This window comes from Chamaea fasciata, unplaced genomic scaffold (assembly GCF_029207755.1).
Source record: "Chamaea fasciata isolate MVZ Bird 193981 ecotype frontalis unplaced genomic scaffold, bChaFas1.0.hap1 SCAF_2, whole genome shotgun sequence".
In the NCBI taxonomy this organism is placed as follows: Eukaryota; Metazoa; Chordata; class Aves; order Passeriformes; family Sylviidae; genus Chamaea; species Chamaea fasciata.
The window spans coordinates 2,641,126-2,660,665 of NW_027094087.1; the positions used below are offsets into that span (position 1 = coordinate 2,641,126).

At 43.0% G+C, this 19,540-nt stretch overlaps 1 protein-coding gene across 1 annotated transcript in view; it reads left to right on the forward strand.

Moving 5' to 3' along the window:
- Window positions 1-19,540, forward strand: part of EPHA3 (EPH receptor A3) — a 176,214-nt gene that overhangs the window by 109,348 nt on the left and 47,326 nt on the right. Inside the window, exons 4-6 of the mRNA XM_066207743.1 lie at window positions 4,497-4,652; window positions 5,122-5,460; window positions 17,962-18,086. Of these exons, the coding sequence (XP_066063840.1) occupies window positions 4,497-4,652; window positions 5,122-5,460; window positions 17,962-18,086 (620 nt within the window). The remainder of the gene's footprint in view (window positions 1-4,496; window positions 4,653-5,121; window positions 5,461-17,961; window positions 18,087-19,540) is intronic.

Genomic DNA, 19,540 nt, shown 5'->3' on the forward strand with positions numbered 1-19,540 from the left:
GTCAACATCTTTACCTCTTTCTGGGGATATTCTTACAGCAGTGGTAGTGGGGTCCAATCACAACAAGAGCTTTTATCCCCCATTAGAGCCTTTCTTCATCTTATTTCCCTCTTCCCTCAGCACCACAGCCCGTCACAGAGAAAGCCTGCTCTGCATGTGCAGCAACAGCCTTTAGTTTTGAGAGCTGCTCACTTAAGTGGTGTCTTTTTATTCAGGTCTGATGACAAAAAGTGGGTCTGAAGTCCAATGGGAACAGGAATCAAAAATACAGTCTAATTTTTAGAAGCCTTTTTGGGCTGAGTTGGTATTCAAGGAGTTACACAGAGGCTCGGGAGAAAGAGAGGATGATACAGACATATAGAATGCTATAGTATTTACGGCTTTCCAAATACTAATAAACCATGAGAGGTGCTGAAGGTGGTTTCATTGCTCTGAGGGATTTCGAACGAAACCTACATTACAAATTTTGCTGGTGAATGGGGTGCCAGAGTGAAAAAAAGTGGAGGGAAAAGCTGTGTAAACCCTTTTAAAAGGAACTGGAGAACAGTTCAAAGATGCAAAGCTGTGCATGGGCATTGAGATGAGCCAGTCAGCAGCATTTTAAAGAAAGACTGGCCATGGTCTCATTGACATGGTGGTGGTAGGTGATAAGTTGGACTTGATGGTCTCAGGTCTTTTCCGACCTAATTGATTCTGTGGTTCCCCTCCCAACACACCTGCCCAGCCAAAGGTCATCCTGTGGCCTCAGGTGCAGCTTGAGGACCTCTGCTGCTGCTCAGGTGGCAGTGGGAATAGTTTGCAAAGCCCCTCTAAGAGTGGCCGCTTCCACGAGGAATGCTTCCCTGTCCTCTCTGCAGGGCACAGGAGGTTTGTCCCAGAGTTGCTCCCATCCGTCTGGTTATCTGTGTGTTATCTGTGAGCTGTATGGGTTTGTGATTGAATTCCCTTCTTTGTAAATGCTGTGCCTCAGTTCCTCAGTGCCATCTCACCCCTGGGCTGTTTCAATGAGGAGCAGAGGAACAAAGAGAGGAAACGATCACTTGGCGTGTGCTGGTCAGCCATGGATGTGTGATCCACTTCCAGCCTGTTGTGATGCTCCAGCCTTGCCTAAAAAGCACAAAGAGCAGAGCTCCTGCAGGGCTGGGGAGTGCCAGGCAGTCTGCATGTGGAGTTTCCCTGACCTTGTGCAGGAGATGGGCCCTGCCAAGCCTGGAGTGCTGAGGCTGGGACATCACCAGCTCTGACTCCACTTGCTCCTTGGTGTTTACAGCTGGGAATTGGTGTAAACAATTCCCTCGCTCTGTGTGCAGTGGGGCTGCAGGACCTGAATGCTAAAGTGCTCCTATTTACTAACGGATTTATGTTTTAATTTAAAATTAATTCCGCTTTAAATTAATAATTTAACCCTTAATTTGGAGCGTGTTTTCATCCCAGGCAGATTAGTCAAGCTGAGGCAAAATTCACTTTGCTGTAGAAAAGACAATCGCATTCCTTTAATCAGCAGCTGCCACAGACTGTTGCATGCATTTGTTTTTCACTCACTGAATTAACTTTCCCTGCTCTCCGTCTCTGAGACAGACTCATCAGTTAGAGCTTAAGGAAATAAATTTTCGCACAGCATCAAGGACAACCAGAGTCCTGAAATTCTTACTGACAGGTGACTCAATAAAGTCATCCTGGCATCACACTCAAATAAAAGAGACTGAAATCAGACTAAATACAGTTTTTAAATGCTGCGTTCGGGAGTTACCACAGGAGTCACCAGAGCCAACAGGCGTGAGATCTTCCTAAAAAAGCAAAACCAGCCAGCTTTGCTGTGCAGTTTATATCACATACGTACAAACTTCCAAAGTTTCCTTTTTTCACTTTTAGTGTGCTAACAGTATTTTTTCTTCCTCGCTTATTTGCATCTACTTCCTCCTGCATTGTTCCCCATCGTGAGGGAAAGAAAAAAAATTCTCAGTTTTTGCAAGAAATTGTTGAGAAAAAGCAACTGCTGTTCACAGCTGGTTTCCATGCTAAAATTAGAGATTCTGTGATGACTTCCTGTGCTAATTCTGATGATTTTTTTCAACCTAACTGAAACCAAAGCCGTGGTACTTGCCTCAAAAAGCCAAACCTTCTTCTATTGGTACATCAGTAGTCCAATTTGTCTGACAGAGAAATTAAAGCAATGCATTTTGAAGTAGCAGCTTTATTTTTTCTCTCTTATATACTCAGTATTTCCGTCAGAATTTTAAAAAAAAATGATTAGGAGAGGAATAATTATAGTAAGTACATCGACAATATTTTTCATTGACACCTCCAGTTCTGAGCTTAAGTTTCAAGTGTGAATGTTTTGGGTTTTTTTCCTCTTTGGGCTCCTGTTGTGAGTAATCTTAAATTGGTCTGACAGACAAAGACAGAAAGTGCAAGACAGCCTGAGGGGAAGACATGAGATTGGGATGCCCTTGCTAGGGCATATTGGGACAGCAGGAATCTGACTGGCTCCCCCCCTCACTCTGACCATCACCACCTTTTCTTAAATGAGGTCCATGAGTTTTCCCCTGAGGGATGAAAGGGACACTGATTAATGGAGCAATTTCTCTTCTTCACCCCTCTGAATCTGTCAACTTCTAACGCGAGCTTTCTTACTTATATTAAATTCATTGCTTTATTAAAATCCTGGTGGTAAGGTCTTTCTTTTTGGTCGTTACATTAAACTAGCATACGTATTTATTAAAAAATACTACTGTGTAGAATCATAAATGTATCATTGTCTCATGTGTGACTGCCCATAAGTGTAAAAGTGTCCCTTCAAGCTGGTTAAGCAAAACCACCGGAATTTAATATCTGGTAGCAAGTTTCCACGAGAAGTTTGGATAGAAGTTCTGTATGAATTAAGCAGATGAAGTGTGATATTTATTCCTTACTGTGTTTGCTTAGTTATTGTTGCTGGCAAGAACAGGGCTGGCTTCCTTTCTCCTCTGCCTGGCGTGTTGTCTCAGGGCTGGGAACAGAGGCAGTGGAATCACTGGAGGTTCCTCTGTCAGCCAGAGGGGCCTCATGGGGCAGCGCATGGGAATGGCATTGGAGTTGTAAAAGGCTGCAAAAATAACAGCTAAACAAAACCCCAAAAGACAAAAAAAACCACCCCAAAACAAAACAAAAACGCCCAAAAAAACAACAACAAAACACCCCCCCCAAAAAAATCCCAAAACAAAAGCCCAAAAAAACCCCATAAAAAAAAAAAATCCCCAGTTGTTTCCTGCTGCACTTCCTCCCAGTGGAGGGCTGTAAGAAGGACTTGGGTTTCCTTTGTTTCCTCAAGTTCAGTGGGAATCCCCCAACCCCCCTGGCAGCCTCTGAGGAGAGGGAACACCAGAAATGGCAGCTGGACGGGCTGTGCCAGGCCCGTGCTGCTCACACCAGGGCATTTTTAGCGATTCTGCTGTAACAGATTGTCCGCTGCGCCCGTGACTCAGAGGCTCAGACTCCGGAGTGTTTCCTCAGGGCTTGCAGGAGAGGACTTGGAGCAGGAGCTGTCTTTCCCAGCCGCTTTGCTGAAGCCTGGGAGTCGGAGGGAGCAGCCGCAGCCAAGCGCTGCCTTTTTCCAGGCTGGGAAGTGCTGAAGGGTGGCTGAGATTGGCACTTCCCTGGGAAACCCTTGGTGCTCTTCCTGCTGAGTGCAGCGCAGGGGCAGGGGGCTGTCCCTTATTAAGATGTTTCGGAGAAGAGCAGAGTAGTTCTCTCACTGTTTCCCCGAGCGTTTCACTCAGGTGTTTGGCACCGGGAGCTAACCAAGAATTCTGCCTTGCCCAGATGTTTCTTGAGGTTTTGGTGGTAGACAGTAACAATCCCTCCCTCCTCCATCGCTTGCAGAGATGCTGGGATATTTGTTCAGACCGTTCCCCCACCTCAGGCTGCCCGTCTAACGACTTTGCTAACCCAAAAATAGTCTTTCTTATAAAGGTCATGCAAGTTCCAGAAACAAGTTTCTGTATCAGAAACAGCTCATTGATACGATCACCCAAAAATGGAAGAGATCTTTCTCTGTTCAGGTTATTTTCTTGGTTTTGGCTTGCTTAATCCTGACGTGCTGAATCGAAAAGAAGTAGTTTACAATCGGTGTACCCTTGAAAGAAAATGTTAGGAGCAGAGAGAGGATAAAGTTAGTTTCTTATGCAGGATAGGGCTAATGTTTTGGCAAATGAAGCAGAAGAGAAGAAAAAGGAGTGAAGTTTGCAAAATGAGGCATAGAAAATGTTTCTTCTTAGTGGTGCAATGCACTGTTTTGTTTTTCTGGCAAAATTAAATGCAAATCCAAGCTGATGCATGAACTCCGTTCTACCAAGAGGTTTTATTTCTGTCAGCACTCATTATGAGAGAAATCTGTAATTTTAGACCATAAATGTCTGCAGACTGCGATCCACATATGGGTAGGTTCCAGGGCAGCAGTCACATGTTAGAATCAAGATGTCCCTGGAATTTAAAACTCTATTCCTGTTACTTTGCAGCCTGTCGAGCTGGGTTCTACAAAGCCTCTGCTGGCAACGTGAAGTGTGCCAAATGCCCCCCTCACAGCTCCACCTACGAAGATGCATCTCTGAACTGCAGGTGTGAAAAGAATTACTTTCGCTCTGAGAAAGACCCTCCATCCATGGCTTGCACCAGTGAGTAGCGTCATTCTGCTCGGGGCTGTCATCCTCGCTGCTCCATCTGTACCTCCACAACAGCTCGCTCGCTTGCTTCCTCTCATGTCCCACTGCAGCCAGCCATCCACTCCCTCTCCTGTCTTCCTGAGTGTCGGACAGGCTGCTGGAAATTGGTGGGCTGGGTTTCTGCCTCTTCTGTTTTCGTTTTTCTCCTTCTTTGTACCCTGTCGGACTCGAGAAGGAGAAATGGGATTTTTATATTGCTGCCACTACTCTCAGCCCTCAATCCTGCAGTGCACCCTGAGGGGATTCTCTGTTTTATAAGACAACATGGTTCTTGTTAGGCTAGGTCTGCAATCTAGTGAAATACTTCAGGAGTCTCCACAGAAGTGTTTGGTTATTAATGCTTTTTTACTTTGATATTTCTGCGCCCTTGCAAGGAGCACCTTTGGGGAGAAAACCTCATTCCCTGATTTCCCTTTCGCAGGACCGCCATCCGCCCCGAGGAACGTGATCTCCAACATCAACGAGACCTCTGTCATCCTGGACTGGAGCTGGCCTCTGGACACGGGGGGCAGGAAGGACGTCACCTTCAACATCGTCTGCAAGAAGTGCGGCGGGGGCAGCGCCCGGCAGTGCGAGCCGTGCAGCGGCGCCGTGCGGTTCCTGCCGCGGCAGAGCGGGCTCACCAACACCACCGTCACCGTGGTGGACCTGCTGGCACACACCAACTACACCTTCGAGATCGACGCCGTCAACGGCGTGTCCGACCTCAGCGCCCTGGCCAGGCAGTTCGCTGCCGTCAGCATCACCACCAACCAAGCTGGTGAGTCTCTGCCTGCTCGCCTTTCCTTCGTGCGCAGCTGCTGGGCGGTTCTGTGCGCGCCTTTGCGGCCCTGATCTACAGAATTTACTCTGTGCTAGTCATGCCTTGAGCTTTAGCTTGCCTATTTTCACATTCTGTGCTGCCCAGGGGTGTAGTGCTGAGCCTCACATTCAGTGTCACTCAGCTCTTCACAGAGCAGGGAGACAAAACAAATCCTTTTCCTGCTGAACACCAAGGACAACTTTCAGGCCCAACAGCACAAACAGGGGTGGGCTGAAGGGAGGAACAAGAAGGATGGGACCTGACAACCTGAAGCTGGAATTGGACAATTAAACCCCGATATGCAAATAGAACAAAACTTATAAAAATGTAAGATCTCGTGACCACTCAGCCATTTTGTGACCGTTTTGGGTCCACCTTGAGTGTAGCCCTGGTCAGGCTCTTGTCCTGCCCAAGGTGGATCCTGGAGGCCTTTCAATAAATACCTGCCTTATTCTCTAGCTCTGTCCACTCTCAGGTCAGCCTTCCCAAGGCATCACTAGGGTAACTAATTGACTTGGATATTCCTGTAAAAGTAAAAGCAGGAACAAACCCAGTGTGTGTTTCTGTCAAAGAACCTGGCAGCATGACTGTTATGATTAACTCCCAGTTCCCAGTTAATAGTCTCTAATAGCAGGCTCACATGATTCCTTAGCCAGAATGTGTTTTATTAATAAAGCCAGATTTTAATAAAACACTCATTTCAATAACCTCCAACGTAAATTACTGTAGTAATCTTAGTGATTAATTTTGATTAAATAGAAGTGAAAAAAGGCTTTGATGTTAGACGCATAAAAAGCTAACATTAAATTAGAGAGGTTTAAAACATAGCTTTTTTTTTTTTTTCTTTTTTTTGTCTCTCCTTTACAAGTTGTCTCACCAGCTCTGAATTATTGCCAGCGTGATGGGGGTGTGGAGCTGAATACTGAATTAGATCGTGGTGTCACAGCTGATGGGGTACAAAAGGGCTGCCCTCCTTCTGTGGAGACTTATTAAAGCCTTTGAGGCCCTCTGTGAGCACAGCAGTGTGCCCTGGCTGTTGGATCAGAGCCTTTGTCATCGCTGCACCATTCTGCCATTTGCTTCTCTTTTGACTTGGCTTAATTTTTCTGAAGGTTGTGAAGAATTCTAGACTCCTCCCTGGCATTTGGTTCGGTGTCAGATTTTTAGGAGCAATGTTTGCCAGTGAAGAGAGAGACTAGATGCCGAAATTTCTGTAGTTGTGCACCATGCAGCTTCCATCAGGAGGCTTTGGACAGAAAACATGCCTGTCTTCAGTAAGGCTCCTCCCATGTCCTCCCATTCCACACCACGTCTCCAAATTGCTTCCAGTTCTGTCTTCCTGAAAGCACAGACAAGTTAACATTGTTCTAAGCAGGCATCCTCCTGGTGGGCTGTGTTATTGCAATGTTTTTCACTCTAGAGGGTGTATGTTTTCTCCTTAAATCACAGATCAGCTGTAGTGGGAGGCATAAAAATGTGAGAACAGGCTGTTTATTTCCTGACCCCAGTCACTACATTTCCCAATGCTCTGAGGGGCTGTCTAACTGTGCAGTAGGCAGAGGTGAGTCTACCCAATTCAGCTCTGGAACCTGCACTTTACGTCCATTCAATCTTTTACTCTTGTAGTTCATTGTTTTGGATTTTTGGATCAGTGACTTGGAGCATCCTTGTTGGGTTACCCTCTCTTCTTCTGTTTCTTCTCTCAAAGGTGTTGCCTTTCTGGCTGTTCCTCACCACAGCACTTAGAAATCACCTGAGCAAAGTGTCCAAAACAATAAACTCTCCGGGATCAGGGAAGTTCTTTCTCTGCAGAGGCTTCCTGCTTTGCGGCGTGCTTCCCCAGGGCCCAGAGCTGCTGCCTTTGCACTACAAGGTGGATTTTGATTTCGGTGTGGAACACACAGTGCCTGGGATGTGGCAAAGTCAGAGCATTTCAGGCAACAGCAGCTCTGTTCACTGTAACCCACAGGCTGCTTAAGCAGTTTATTTTCTAATTTTATGCGTAGCCCGTTTTTTCTTTAAGTACATTTAGGTGATGTGGTTTAGTACAGGCTTAACTGTGCTATCTCTTGATCATGCCAGTTGGTTTACTGTATTAGAATTCCCTTAGAAACTCTGCAAGTCGTTAAAATTAGACTTCAGGTTAAAGTATAATTACAAAAATATAATTTATCTTGCATTCCCTCACTGGTCAGATCACAAAAGGGATATATCAGCAGCACATTTTTAGCTCTGTAAGGTCTAGAATTCTGTCCCAAGAGAGCTTTCCTACAGCTTTATCCTTAATTTCCATGTACCTTATCCAAATGGGTCTGGGTTGCCGGGAGGGGTCACAAATCCAGGTTAGACCAGAGGGGCACAGCAAGCAGAAGGAGCAAAGTGAAAACCCTGTAGAGGGTAGATGAGAACAAGAAGGTCAAGTCTGTGACCCTCCTTTTGCAACAACATTTTCCTGGCAGCTGCTCCACATCAATCTGAATATTCTGTCTCAACACACCAACTTTGCGTGTGCATCTTCCTGAATGCTTACCCCTTTCATTATTTCTGGTGGTTCAGTGTTCGTGCTTCCAGCAAAATTATTATTGATATCAAAGTTTAATTAAAAATAATTTAATTTTCTGTACTTTCCAAATCTACTCATGCCAATCCCCAAATATTTTCCTTATTTTCCCCCCTAATACCTCAGTCCTTTATTGCATTGATAATAAAAGAGATTGTTTTCTTTCGATCACTAAAAGCACACTGTAAGAGCTTTAAATGGAGCTTAGTTCTTAAGGACTTAATGCCAAGGTCTCAACAGTGCAGCTGCAGAGGGTGGTAGCAGCTAAATTCAGCTAAAATAAGGTAATATCAGCACTAAACCAGTTCCGAAGGGTTTTGTGCTGTGAGGGATCCTGGAATCAGCAGAGGAACAAAGGGGACGTGTTGTAACAAGAGGCTTCTTCCAGTTCTGTCCTCAGCTCACCACAGCTCTTCCACACAACGCAGGTAGGATGCAGAGAGGTGCCCAGAGGAAATAAATTGGATAATAAAGAGGAATCCCTGCAGAGGAAACATAGAAGGCTTTTTGTGGGCTAAATTTCGACTAGAAATGTCAATTTTCCTAATAACTGTAGAAAGTGGTTGTGCTCCTCAATCGAGAGCCCAAAAGTGCCTAACCCTGGGTTTTGGCCTCTCCACAGGTCACTTGTGCACCTGCAAAATTTCGATTCCTCTCTCTGCCAGGGACTTTTCCTAGAGGGAGCTTAGAGAGTAACCACCCCCACGTCCAAACTGAGGCATCTTCTGCAAAGCTATTATTATATTATAAATAATAACAAAACCCCAGATCTGCCTTATATCACCTCAAGCTTCCCTAGACAAGCAGTAGTTTGATCATCTGGAGTCTCCTCCTTTTACCTTTTATTCTCCTAAAAGGCAGAAAGCAGAACAAGCCATGTAACTTGTTTAACCATCTTGCTTAATGGTTGAACCCAGGCATGAAAAGCCCTAGGAAAAATCAGTTTGTTTAAGGAGAAGATAACCAATAAGGCACTCTACAGAGTTTTTACAAGAGACCAGGATGAAAATTATTTTAAAAATAACCCTGAGAACAAAATTAACCACTAGACAGAGAAATTGGGATCATACGGAGTGTTGAGGGGAAGACATGGCTGGTTTTGCCACTGAAAATTCCAAGCCATATGTTAATTTCAGCTGGGGGGGATAAGCATTTACAATGGAGAAAGAACCAGTCAATTTTTCAGTCCTTTTTCAAGTAGAGACTTCTGTGGCTCCTTGGAAAGCTTGTTAATACCTCCTCAGAACCCGAATTTTATTCGTCTGAAATCTCTGGCTTCAAGGGAATAAGTTCAGCCCCAAGCTTTGTTTCAGTGTATGTATTTGATTATTTGCAGGTACTTTGATGCTATTTATGTGCTCAGCCTGCGCTGCACTGTCTTCAGCAGCTCACAAATGATGTGTGATGCTCCCTGTTTAAATAAAATCCATATTTAGAGAGGGTTGTGTGCACTTTACAACCTATATCCCAAGGCAAGTCCCTTAAGTAGATCTGTCTTCTAAGAGAGACAATTTGAGAGAGGCACAGATGTTTGGGGGATGATATATTTCTTTCTTTCCCTATGGCCCTTATAAAAAGGACGAGAAGATAGACTTATTAAAAGTGAGCTAATGACATGATGTAGGGAGTCTCTGGTTCACTGACTGTTATTACAGCTGTGCCCCATTACGTACTGAATACCTAGGACATGCTTGTTTTTCTGAATGACATTTATCTTTTGAGTTTCAAACATTCCTGGCATAAATAAAGATTTTACGCTCTTCAAATGTGTTTTACAGTTCAGCCCAGAGGCTATTCAAGGATCATTTTAACTCAATAAAACTCCTTTAGGGATATAAAAAGGGAAGTGTTTTAACAATGTCGCTCCATGCATAGCCCATTATTAGCTAGAGACGTTCTGCCTGCAAAGTCTTTGAAGCCTTGGCAGAGCTTCCTTGACGTTCAGGGGAAAAGGGATCAAAGTCTGTGACACACACTGGGCTCCTCAGTGCCTGCTCAGTCCTCGTGTGAACGCCCCTGACCTGACAGAAAGTTCGCAGGTGAAGTTTGTGGCTCGGGGAGTTTTTCTCTTTCGGAGCTTTTTGTCCACAGATCACGGTGATATTTCGTTCAGCAGCCAGTGGGTAGTGGTTTTCTTTGCTTGCTTCTGTTGGTCTTTCTCATCTTAGTTTGGTGCAAGAGTAAAAATGAAGGAGTGTAGGTAAGCAGGGTGCTTACTCCTCCGTTAATAAACCTTAGACATCTGTCTCTCTCTGTTCTCTGTGCTGACATTCTCAGTGATCACTGAGGGAAATTGTGTTCCTCCTGACTGTAAACAGAGCTATCAATTTGCTTTTTGAAGCAATTCCCTCCAGGCAATTTGCAAGCTGGGGACAGATGGGAAAAATTGTTTCTTTGGGTTTGGGGACTATTCCTGCAGTGGGAATTATGAATGTAATAAGTGTCAGCTTCTACAGCAAAAAGGGTCTCCTTTTTAGCATTCCTTTTAGTAAACTGTATCTCCACGTATACAAAAAACATGTTTTAAAATTATTAAATCATCTCCAAATCCAAAAGCATGTGAAAGATGTCAGCACCGTTCAAGTCTTTTTTGTTAGAGGTTCTTCTTTCCTGATGAACCTCCACACAAGCAATTGCTCCAAATGACAGGGCAAGAAGTTTGAGAAATGTTGTTTCTTTCCATAGTGTGTTCTGGGCAGGTGGAAAAGACTTACTGGCAGACCAGCTCAGGAGCTCTTGGTGATGACTTAAAAGGAGAGAAAATATTTTGTATCATAAATTGCTTATTTAAAGGCAGTTGTCTTCTCCAGTTTTGGATAATGGCTTTTTCAGAGATAGTCTCGAAGTATATTCTTAGATAGTGCATGGGATTTCTCTGGCTGAGGACATAATCAAATTAGCACAGAAAGGCAAAGCCTGCTCAGCACCTGAATGTTGATGTTGTGAGCGTGGTGAATAAATTATTCTCTCTGATCACTTCAGGAAACGTGAGGCACTAAAATCCTCTAAGGTAACGTAACAAAGGGGTAGGGAAGGCAAAGAAAAACAGTTTATTTAAACTGATAGGGTCTTAACACATTCAGTGAAAAATATGAACTATTGCAAAGCTCCCACCATCACCACCTCAACAGAGAGCAGAAAGAATAACATTTGTGTTGTGAGTACCTTTGGGATGACTCCTTATGAAAGCCCATCCAGCATTTGTCTCCTCTCTGAAATAACAGCTGGGAATGCCACAGCACCATAATTTTCCGTTTCTGAAGCGAGTGCCTTGTGCAGCCTGATCCTCCCCAAATGGACATGGCATTTCCATGACTTATTATACATGTGTTCAACACATGAGCAAATCAAACGTTTTGTTTGCTCCGGGGAAGGCATTTGCTATCTCTTGTAATAAAAAGAGGGAGAAGCAAAGAACATGATTGCGCTGCACTTAACGACGTTTTCTTTTAATTTAGAATTTATTTGGAAAAGTGAGAAATGATCTCTGATAATCACTTGTCCAGTGACAGCTGCTGCCCAGAAGGTTGCCTTTCTCTGCACTTGAGAGGGAAATCAAGCAGCTGCCTTTTGGTGTAATTCCTGCTGAAGCTGCTTGTTTCCCCCTTTCCAGTTCCCTGCAGTCTTTCTTCCCCAGCACCTGTGAAATGCCTGCAGCCACTCTGGAGTCTGTAACCACAGGCTGGAGCCTTTCCCAGATGCATGTGGGCACTTCTGCCATAATGCAGGCAGTCATCCATTAGAACAGCCATGAAGAAACCACTTTTTAATTTTTTTTTTTCCTGTTCCTGGGAGAGATGTGCCCAGCTTTGTTTCGTCCAGTGGCAGCCTGCCTGTGTTTGCCTTTTGAAGTTTTGTCCTGTTTCTTTCCTTCCACGTTTTGGCGTGCGTAAAAGCGATCTTGATAGCCCTTCTCCCAGAAACCGTGAGCCTTTTCACCCCCTTCCTTAGGATGGAATCCTACCAGGGTCCAGCCTGGGGCTGGAGTGAGGGGCTTTTTGCTGATGGCAGATGAGTGGGCTCCCTGATGCCTCGTGGAAGGCACGTCACCTTCAGGCTGACGGTCACCCAGTGCTGCTACAGAATCAGGTGACATTTCACAGCCCAGGTCATAAAAATAGATTGAGCTTGCTCCAGCTCAAGGAAAAGGTGCTGGAGGACAAACACAGGCACTGTGCTGGTTTAACTACGTGTCCTGGAGATTAGAGGGCAAAGGGCTGAGCCTGCACGTGCCTTGAAGTGGTGGGGAGTTGTATCTGGAGGAGCAGCGTGTAGGGTTTGAGCAGGTTTCCAAAGAGTTGTTAAAGTGGGACTGTTTCCTCCTCCTCCTGCCCCCTGGGAGGCACCTGGGGGCCTTCTTGGAACGTGCCTGTGGGATGGGGCTTGCTTGCCTCAGCACAATCCTGTAAATTGTGCTCAACAGAGAAAGTGAATAGGAGTGCAGCCGGAGAAGGTTGGAAACAGGGCAGGTCCTGCTTTCTGTGAGCAGGCTTCGGTCATAAACCCCCTCTACACTAATCCACAGAATAAATGCTGGAGATGTTACAGATTCCAAGTACAAGCACAGCTGTTCACAGACTTCATGTCAATGTGATCGTGTCATGGAGGTGTGACATCATTCGACTGATTTGAGAGTTGGTGCTTGGGACTCTTGGGAACTGAAGAGTTGGAATTGATGGATAAACCCAAAGGCAGAAGGTTGGTTGTCAAAAAACCCAGATGCTGGGTGGTTTAGCACGAATCAAAATGTGTGTGTGGAGCATTATGAGCAGTGCCAGACCCAGCACCATGGTAAGTTCTCTCATGTCCTGACTGTGGAGGTGGCTCCAGTGTCCCAGAGAAACTGCCTCCAAGTGAGAGATCAGTTTGTTCATTCGAACACTGGTGTTTCTGCTTGGGATTGCATGATAGTTTTGTGGTTTGGATGCTGGTCCTCTTAAGACTGGCAGATTTAGGTTGGAGTCCCAGTGGATCCTACTGTCAGAGAATGCAGATTTAATTTTCAAGTTATGATCTTTATTTACTGCTCTTGTTCTACATTACCTCCTGGGGGCATCATAGACATTAAAGAAAATTTATAGGTTATATCAGATTGCAGTATTATGATTAGATAATAAAAGCATCAGTTTTCCAAAGGAAGAAAAAGGAACAAGCCTTCCATTTGTTCAGCAGGGCAGAAGTTGAAAATTGAGCAATACAGTCAATTCTGCTTGGTCACCATCTTTCAGCATAGTTTGGAATATCCTAGGCAAAGCGTATTTTACTCTTGTTTGCAAGCAAAAGCTGGAAGTGAGCTGTGAGTCATTTTAGAATTAAATCCTTTCCTAAAATTTAATTTGCGACCTAGAAACCTAAGCCAGAAACAATAGGACTCTAAATGTTTCAGCAGTTGTACACATGTGCCTTCCCAGAGTTAATACTGAGTTCTCCCTGTCACAGGACAGGGAATTTTCTTTCAGTGCATTTATACATCTGTAAGCCAGTCGCATATGAAAACAATAACCAAGGAGTAGGGAAAAAGTCAATAAGGAAATTTATATATAGCTGCTATTAAACTGGAGGAAAACAAATCATCTGTTGGGGTCAGTTTCAGTGGGAAATCAATTTGAGCAGAGTTTTATTGTCGTCTCTGCAGATCCTTCATGTTATTTGCTTGCACCTTTAATAGTCCTGACTGAGGAGGTTTTTACACTCGAGCCTAAGCTCCCTGAATCATTGTGTTTGTTACCTTTTCAACATGCGCATTCCCAGTTGTCACAAATGCTACCTAACAACACCAAGCGCTCAAAGTACATTTCCCCTCCCAACTCCAGGGAGTTCTCAAGGTTCCTGTTAAGCGCTTAAAGCGGTTAGGCTGCAGCGCCAGACAAATTCTAACCATGTGATGTGTAAAAGTGCCTCTCTGTGCATTGCATGGGACTGCTGAGCCTAAAACGCTTCAGATATGTCCACGCAAGCCTAAAGTCAGTCATAAAAACCCAGCTCTTACTCAAGTGAAGGAGTTGAATACTAATAAATTAATCAAAATATCGATAAAAATGTAAATACCTGGCGGCACACTAGACATGGGATTGCTTAAAAAATCACTGCAACATCTTCTTAGTCTGAAAAAGTACTCTCCTTAAGTTTTACCTTTAATTGCCTTAAGTTTTCTAAATGGTGAACTAATTTAACCTTTGGGTTCCTGTTGATACTTCCATATATTTTTAAAAATTTCAATTAATCCTAAAAAGCTTCGTAATGTCTCATGATTTGCTAACCCGGAGTGCAAACGTTTTTTTTGTCAGTGGGAGCTGCAGATTTAAGATAGGAATTTCATTTTTAATTTTCAATTTAAGATAGGAAAATAGTGGAAATTCGATGAAAAGAGGCTGTTCTAAATATCATGTATTTCTCTTCCTTTTTGTAGGCTGATTCTGAATTCGATCTCGTCCTATTGTGGTTATTTAATTCTCTTCAAGAAACTGTTGATTCTCTCTTCCTCCTATGGAAGGGTAAAGTCCAAGCAGTGTTGCACATGGTGATGCCTTCACTGTTTAATGGTTTATCATTTTTCTCTTTGCTGGATTTTCAGACACTTCTAATTAAATAATCAAATGCAGTAACTGAGCTGCTCCAATGTTACAAAATGGAAATTAAGGCTGACCTCTGTTCAGACAGTATTTAGACTAGAGCTCAGTAAGTTTTACATTGTATTCTGGGGATGTGTGCAAAAAGAAATTAATTAAATGGTCCGAATGTCAAGTTATTTCTCCGAAGGACACCCCAGCCCTGGCTTGGGGCCATATTCAGGTTACCTTAACTCTTACTGTATCTTAAATTCATTGCTTGCAGAAGATTGAAGCATAAACTTGGAAGTTATCTGAACAAGGTATTTTCTTTAATTGGGTTCAAGACTTCTGACCCTTTTCAAACCCACCTATCCAACAGGTACAGCAAAAAAATCCAAAAGTATGCATTAAAATTTGAAACTGTGACTGACCAGCAAAGAAAGGTTTTGTGCCGGGAATTTTTTCCATTTTATCTCACCTTGGTGAGGGATTAAAAGTGGCTGAAATATTATGTTCCCCTGATTATTTATCTCCCCTCCCTGAGCCCGTGCAGTGGGATGCTGGCTCCTCCAGACACTCTGGATGTCTCATTTCTGAGCAGCTTTGGGAACCCCAGGGATTAGGGAAGGTATATGAATGTTTTATAATGTTATTGATAACTGCAGAGCAGATGTTTTCTAATAAACTGCTGTGAGATAAGTTACTGGTAGCATCTGCAGAGATGTGTGCAAATGAGCTCAAAATAATTAATACTGTGTTAGAAGAAAGCTTTTCTTTTTTTTTTTTTTTAAGTTTATCTGTGTTGGAGCATGCAAGATTGTTTCAGCCTGCCCTGAGAATCTGTTAGAGCAAAATTACCATAATTTATTAGGAGAAAAGCCATTTCTGTTAATCATATATTAATTATTCATAAAATCAGTATTAATTTTACCTTAATGGGAAGTGTTACCAGCTGGATGCTGGGCTTGACAATCTATTCACATACAAAAAAAAAAACAAACAAAAAAAAAAATTTTTTTTTTTTAAAAAAAGAAAGAGAGATAAATAGCTTGACTTAAAAAGAAGACATAAAAATGACTTAGGAGAGCATAAAAGCAGCAAGTATGGATATATGAGTTCCCATGGAGCTGCCTACAGCAGGGAAGTTCAGCCTGCTAAGCACTTTGTGTTTTGGCTCTGGCACTGGTTTGTGGAATTCAAGTGGAATTGCTGAAGGTTGTTTGCTGCACACAAATCCTGTCTGCTTCTCCCAAACTCATTTTAGGAATTTAAATTCAGGATAAATTCCTCCAAAGAAAAAAAAAAATAAGTGCCACTTTTTAATCATTTGTGAACCATGTGAAATGTGAAAATGCTGTTCAGAGGATGTGTTCAGCCTGAAATGAACATGAAAAAGTGGATCCTCCACTCTGTTAAAGGAGGATTTCAATACTTAGACGATGACTCGGGACTAAAAAGTCTATTTTGCTGGAAGTTTAGCAAAATCAAAAGCAGAATGAATTTTCAAAAATTTATTTTAATTAAAACATTTCTTTTTCTTTCATTTTCTTCTCTTTTTTTTCCATTTTTTTCCCCCTGACTATCGAAAGTTTTTTGCACAAATGAAATCCCAAACAGAAAGGGCATTGGCTGAAGCATGCAAATATGAAATGCCTGTAAAGTGCAGCTAGTTTTATATGAACAATAAAAGCTTCAGAGGATTCAACTGATACTAAATTGTTGAGATCAGCTCTACAGCCTTTTTATTAGGATAGCAAATGTTGAACTTATAAACAGATTTTTATTTACATGTTAAGATAAAAGGCTGTTTATTAGTAAAAGATTTTTTTTTGACATGACAGTTACAAGCCTCGGTGTGTGTGATCTGTAAAACAGAATCTGATGAATTTTGGCCAAAGCCATGGAAGAGAAGCATTTGGAGTGGGAAGCCAACCCAAAAAAAACAAAACAAACCAAAATAATTTTAAAAAATTGCACGGCTTTCAGTGAGTCCAGGAAACCCAGACCTGGTCTTGGAACAACTTATGGATCTGGGTGGTCTAAAACTGAACCAATGTTCAAGAATCTTAAGTAATTATGGTCTTTTTATGCGTGTGTTGAACACTGATGATATTTCCAAGTTGTGGGTGGTGGGTGAACCTGTGGTATGCAGTTGTCATGCCTAACCCTGATCGATGCACATTAAAAAATTACGTTATTTTTGCAGTTCAGATTTTTCCTTTTTTATTCACTTTCATTTTCAGAGAAATGTGGTGAGAGAGAAGTGTGTATGGGAGCAATTTTCATCTGGACAACTTACCAAATAATGATGCCAAAGAGGCTGAGTTGTGCTGATGGTTGTTCCCAGCCACGACTACCAGGAGCTCCTTGTACTTTACTCATTTTAGACTTTCCTATGAAAATGTTATCACAGTTCTGCAGAGTCTGGTAATGATAATACCTCAGCAATATAACAAATAGGTGGTGCTGCCATTTCGCTCTGTTATTTTCACGCACTGAATGTATTTCATTGCTTACACTGTAGTAGCAGATCAAAACCATCTGCTGCCTTGCCACCAGTCCTCCAGTGGAGGAGAAAAATCTCAGCTTGTTTTCCACGAGGCCAGGGTGCTCCAAGGCATGAGCAGCACGGCTGGGATCCAGCTGCTCGCTGTTGGTGTGGGGCCAGACCTTCGCTCGGGGGTCCATTAAATGGAATGTGGGGTTTTTTTATCTTCTTTTCTGTTGTTGGAGCCGGGATTAAATGCTCGAAAGATGCAGTTTTCATGTTCGGACTCAGATGGTTATTAATTCATATCTGGAGCACAGTTTCAAAAGCTGTGAGTTCTAGCTGGCAAAGTAGAAAATGGCTCTGTCTCTAACTCTTTCCAAGGTCTTTTAAGTGCAAATTGTCCAATTATGAAATGACACCTGAATTATTTTTACTTTTAACCCAACCACCCATGGTCAGCAGTGTGGATTTCTCTCCCCAATTACAGCATATCACCCAAACCCATAAAGAAGAAGGTGAAAGAAGAACTTAACCGATGCCCCAAATCCTCCATCTTGCTTTTTATATATTGCTATATACTAACGCCTTAAACTCTAAGTTTTCCACCATGTGATATCACACACTTCTATTCAAACTCCACACCCACAATCCCAGTGCTGTCACTCAATTTTGGAAGCCTGTTCCACGGCCTCAGGTCAAATGCAGAGTTTGCTTGAGGGTCAGTGCCTGTCAGCACAGAAAACTTAAAATTCTCAGTGCCCAGGGCTCCAACAAACCACGCTCTTTGCAGAAAACTGGAGCAGGAATAAACTCAGTTTGCTTCTCTCCCTCCCCTCCTTCCCCCACCCCCTCTGCAGCTCCATCCCCCATCACGGTGATAAGGAAGGACAGGACGTCCAGGAACAGCGTGTCCCTCTCTTGGCAGGAGCCTGAGCATCCCAACGGGATCATCCTGGACTACGAGGTCAAATACTACGAAAAGGTGGGAAGATCAAAGGGGAGGGGGTTTTCCTCAGCAGTTGCGTCTTGCCTGTGTGAGGGGTTCAGAAACGCTCAGGTTCGTTCAGTCTGCCTCAATAATTGTTCCTAAGTGTTGGAACTGCTGGAATTTTGGTAATGAGAACATCAGGAAATACAAAGTGAAGCCGTTGTGTTGTCTACCGAGCTCATCCCCAAGCCCACCAGGACAAACACAAAGTAATGCGGTCAATGTGTAACCCCTTTCTTTTCTTGTTTTCTTGACTAAAACTGTTGGCGGTGCATTTCCACGCCCAAGCGAATGTTTCCAAATTTCAGTTACACGCCGGCCTTTTAAGGAAGAAGCACCGGAACTTTCTGTTCTTGGCTCAGTGCCGGCACAGAGGCACCTGTTGGCCTCTGTAGCTGTTCCTTAGAAATGCAGCTAGTTTCCATTGGGCAGCAAGCCAAAAGCCCTCCTAAAACTTTAAGAAGGAGCACAGAGGTGCTCAGGCCTTGTGGGCTGTCTTAGCTGGTTCTAGAGGTTTCTCTGCACCGTGCCCGGCTTTTGTTGTGTTTTTGTATCATTTGTTGTTTTCTCATTTATTGAAACCTTTTGATTTTCAAAGCAGAGCTGCTCAGCCGTCTGGCAAATATTATTCTCAGCCATTCTGAGAAGTGCTGGACACCCTCAGAACTCGATACACCTTGGTGAGGCTCATTGCAGGCTGGCCTCGTGTAAGATTGTATCATAAAACTCTCTTATTATGCTGTTCTATGGTGCTGTCAGTGTCCACACATTCACCCACCTCCTGGTGGCACGAGCATCTTATACATGAAAATTATTTGGAAAATGCTGGCTGGACTGTTGGGCATTGAAAGTTCTTTCTGTTGATAACTGAACTCTTCATAAATTCTAAGCAAATGACTGCAAATGAAAGAAAATCTGCCCTCTGCTTTTTATTGACGTTTTCTTTTATTTACAACTGTTTATTTAGACATCCTATAAGGATCTATATTTAGAAGAAAAAAAAAAGTCTTTGTAATAGAATGTTTTTAGGAGATCTTACTGGTAGAATTGAAAAGACCATAAATTGCCATGGAGATTAAGAAGTGTGGCATTAGCCATTTTTTGATGGATCTATAGATAATTTCATTTGATGGAATTATCCCGGAATTAACAAACTTTGAAAAAAAGCCAGAATTCTGATTTAATTGGGCATTTGCTAACAGTCTTCATATCTAATAATCAGGCTTATATTTCATGTATACCAGCGAAGATGTAGTGATAGTATCCTCTAAGAAATGCTGTTAAATATACTCCATGAGTATTCAGTTAATACTGAATTCAATTCAGTAATTTGGAAATTTTTTTCATGGAGCTTTAGAGTGGGGCAATGTGGTGTTGGTAGTTCATGCCTGCTCTTCAGATGAGGAAAAGAGGATCAGAAGGCTGGGTGCTGGAAAGATGTCTCCCAA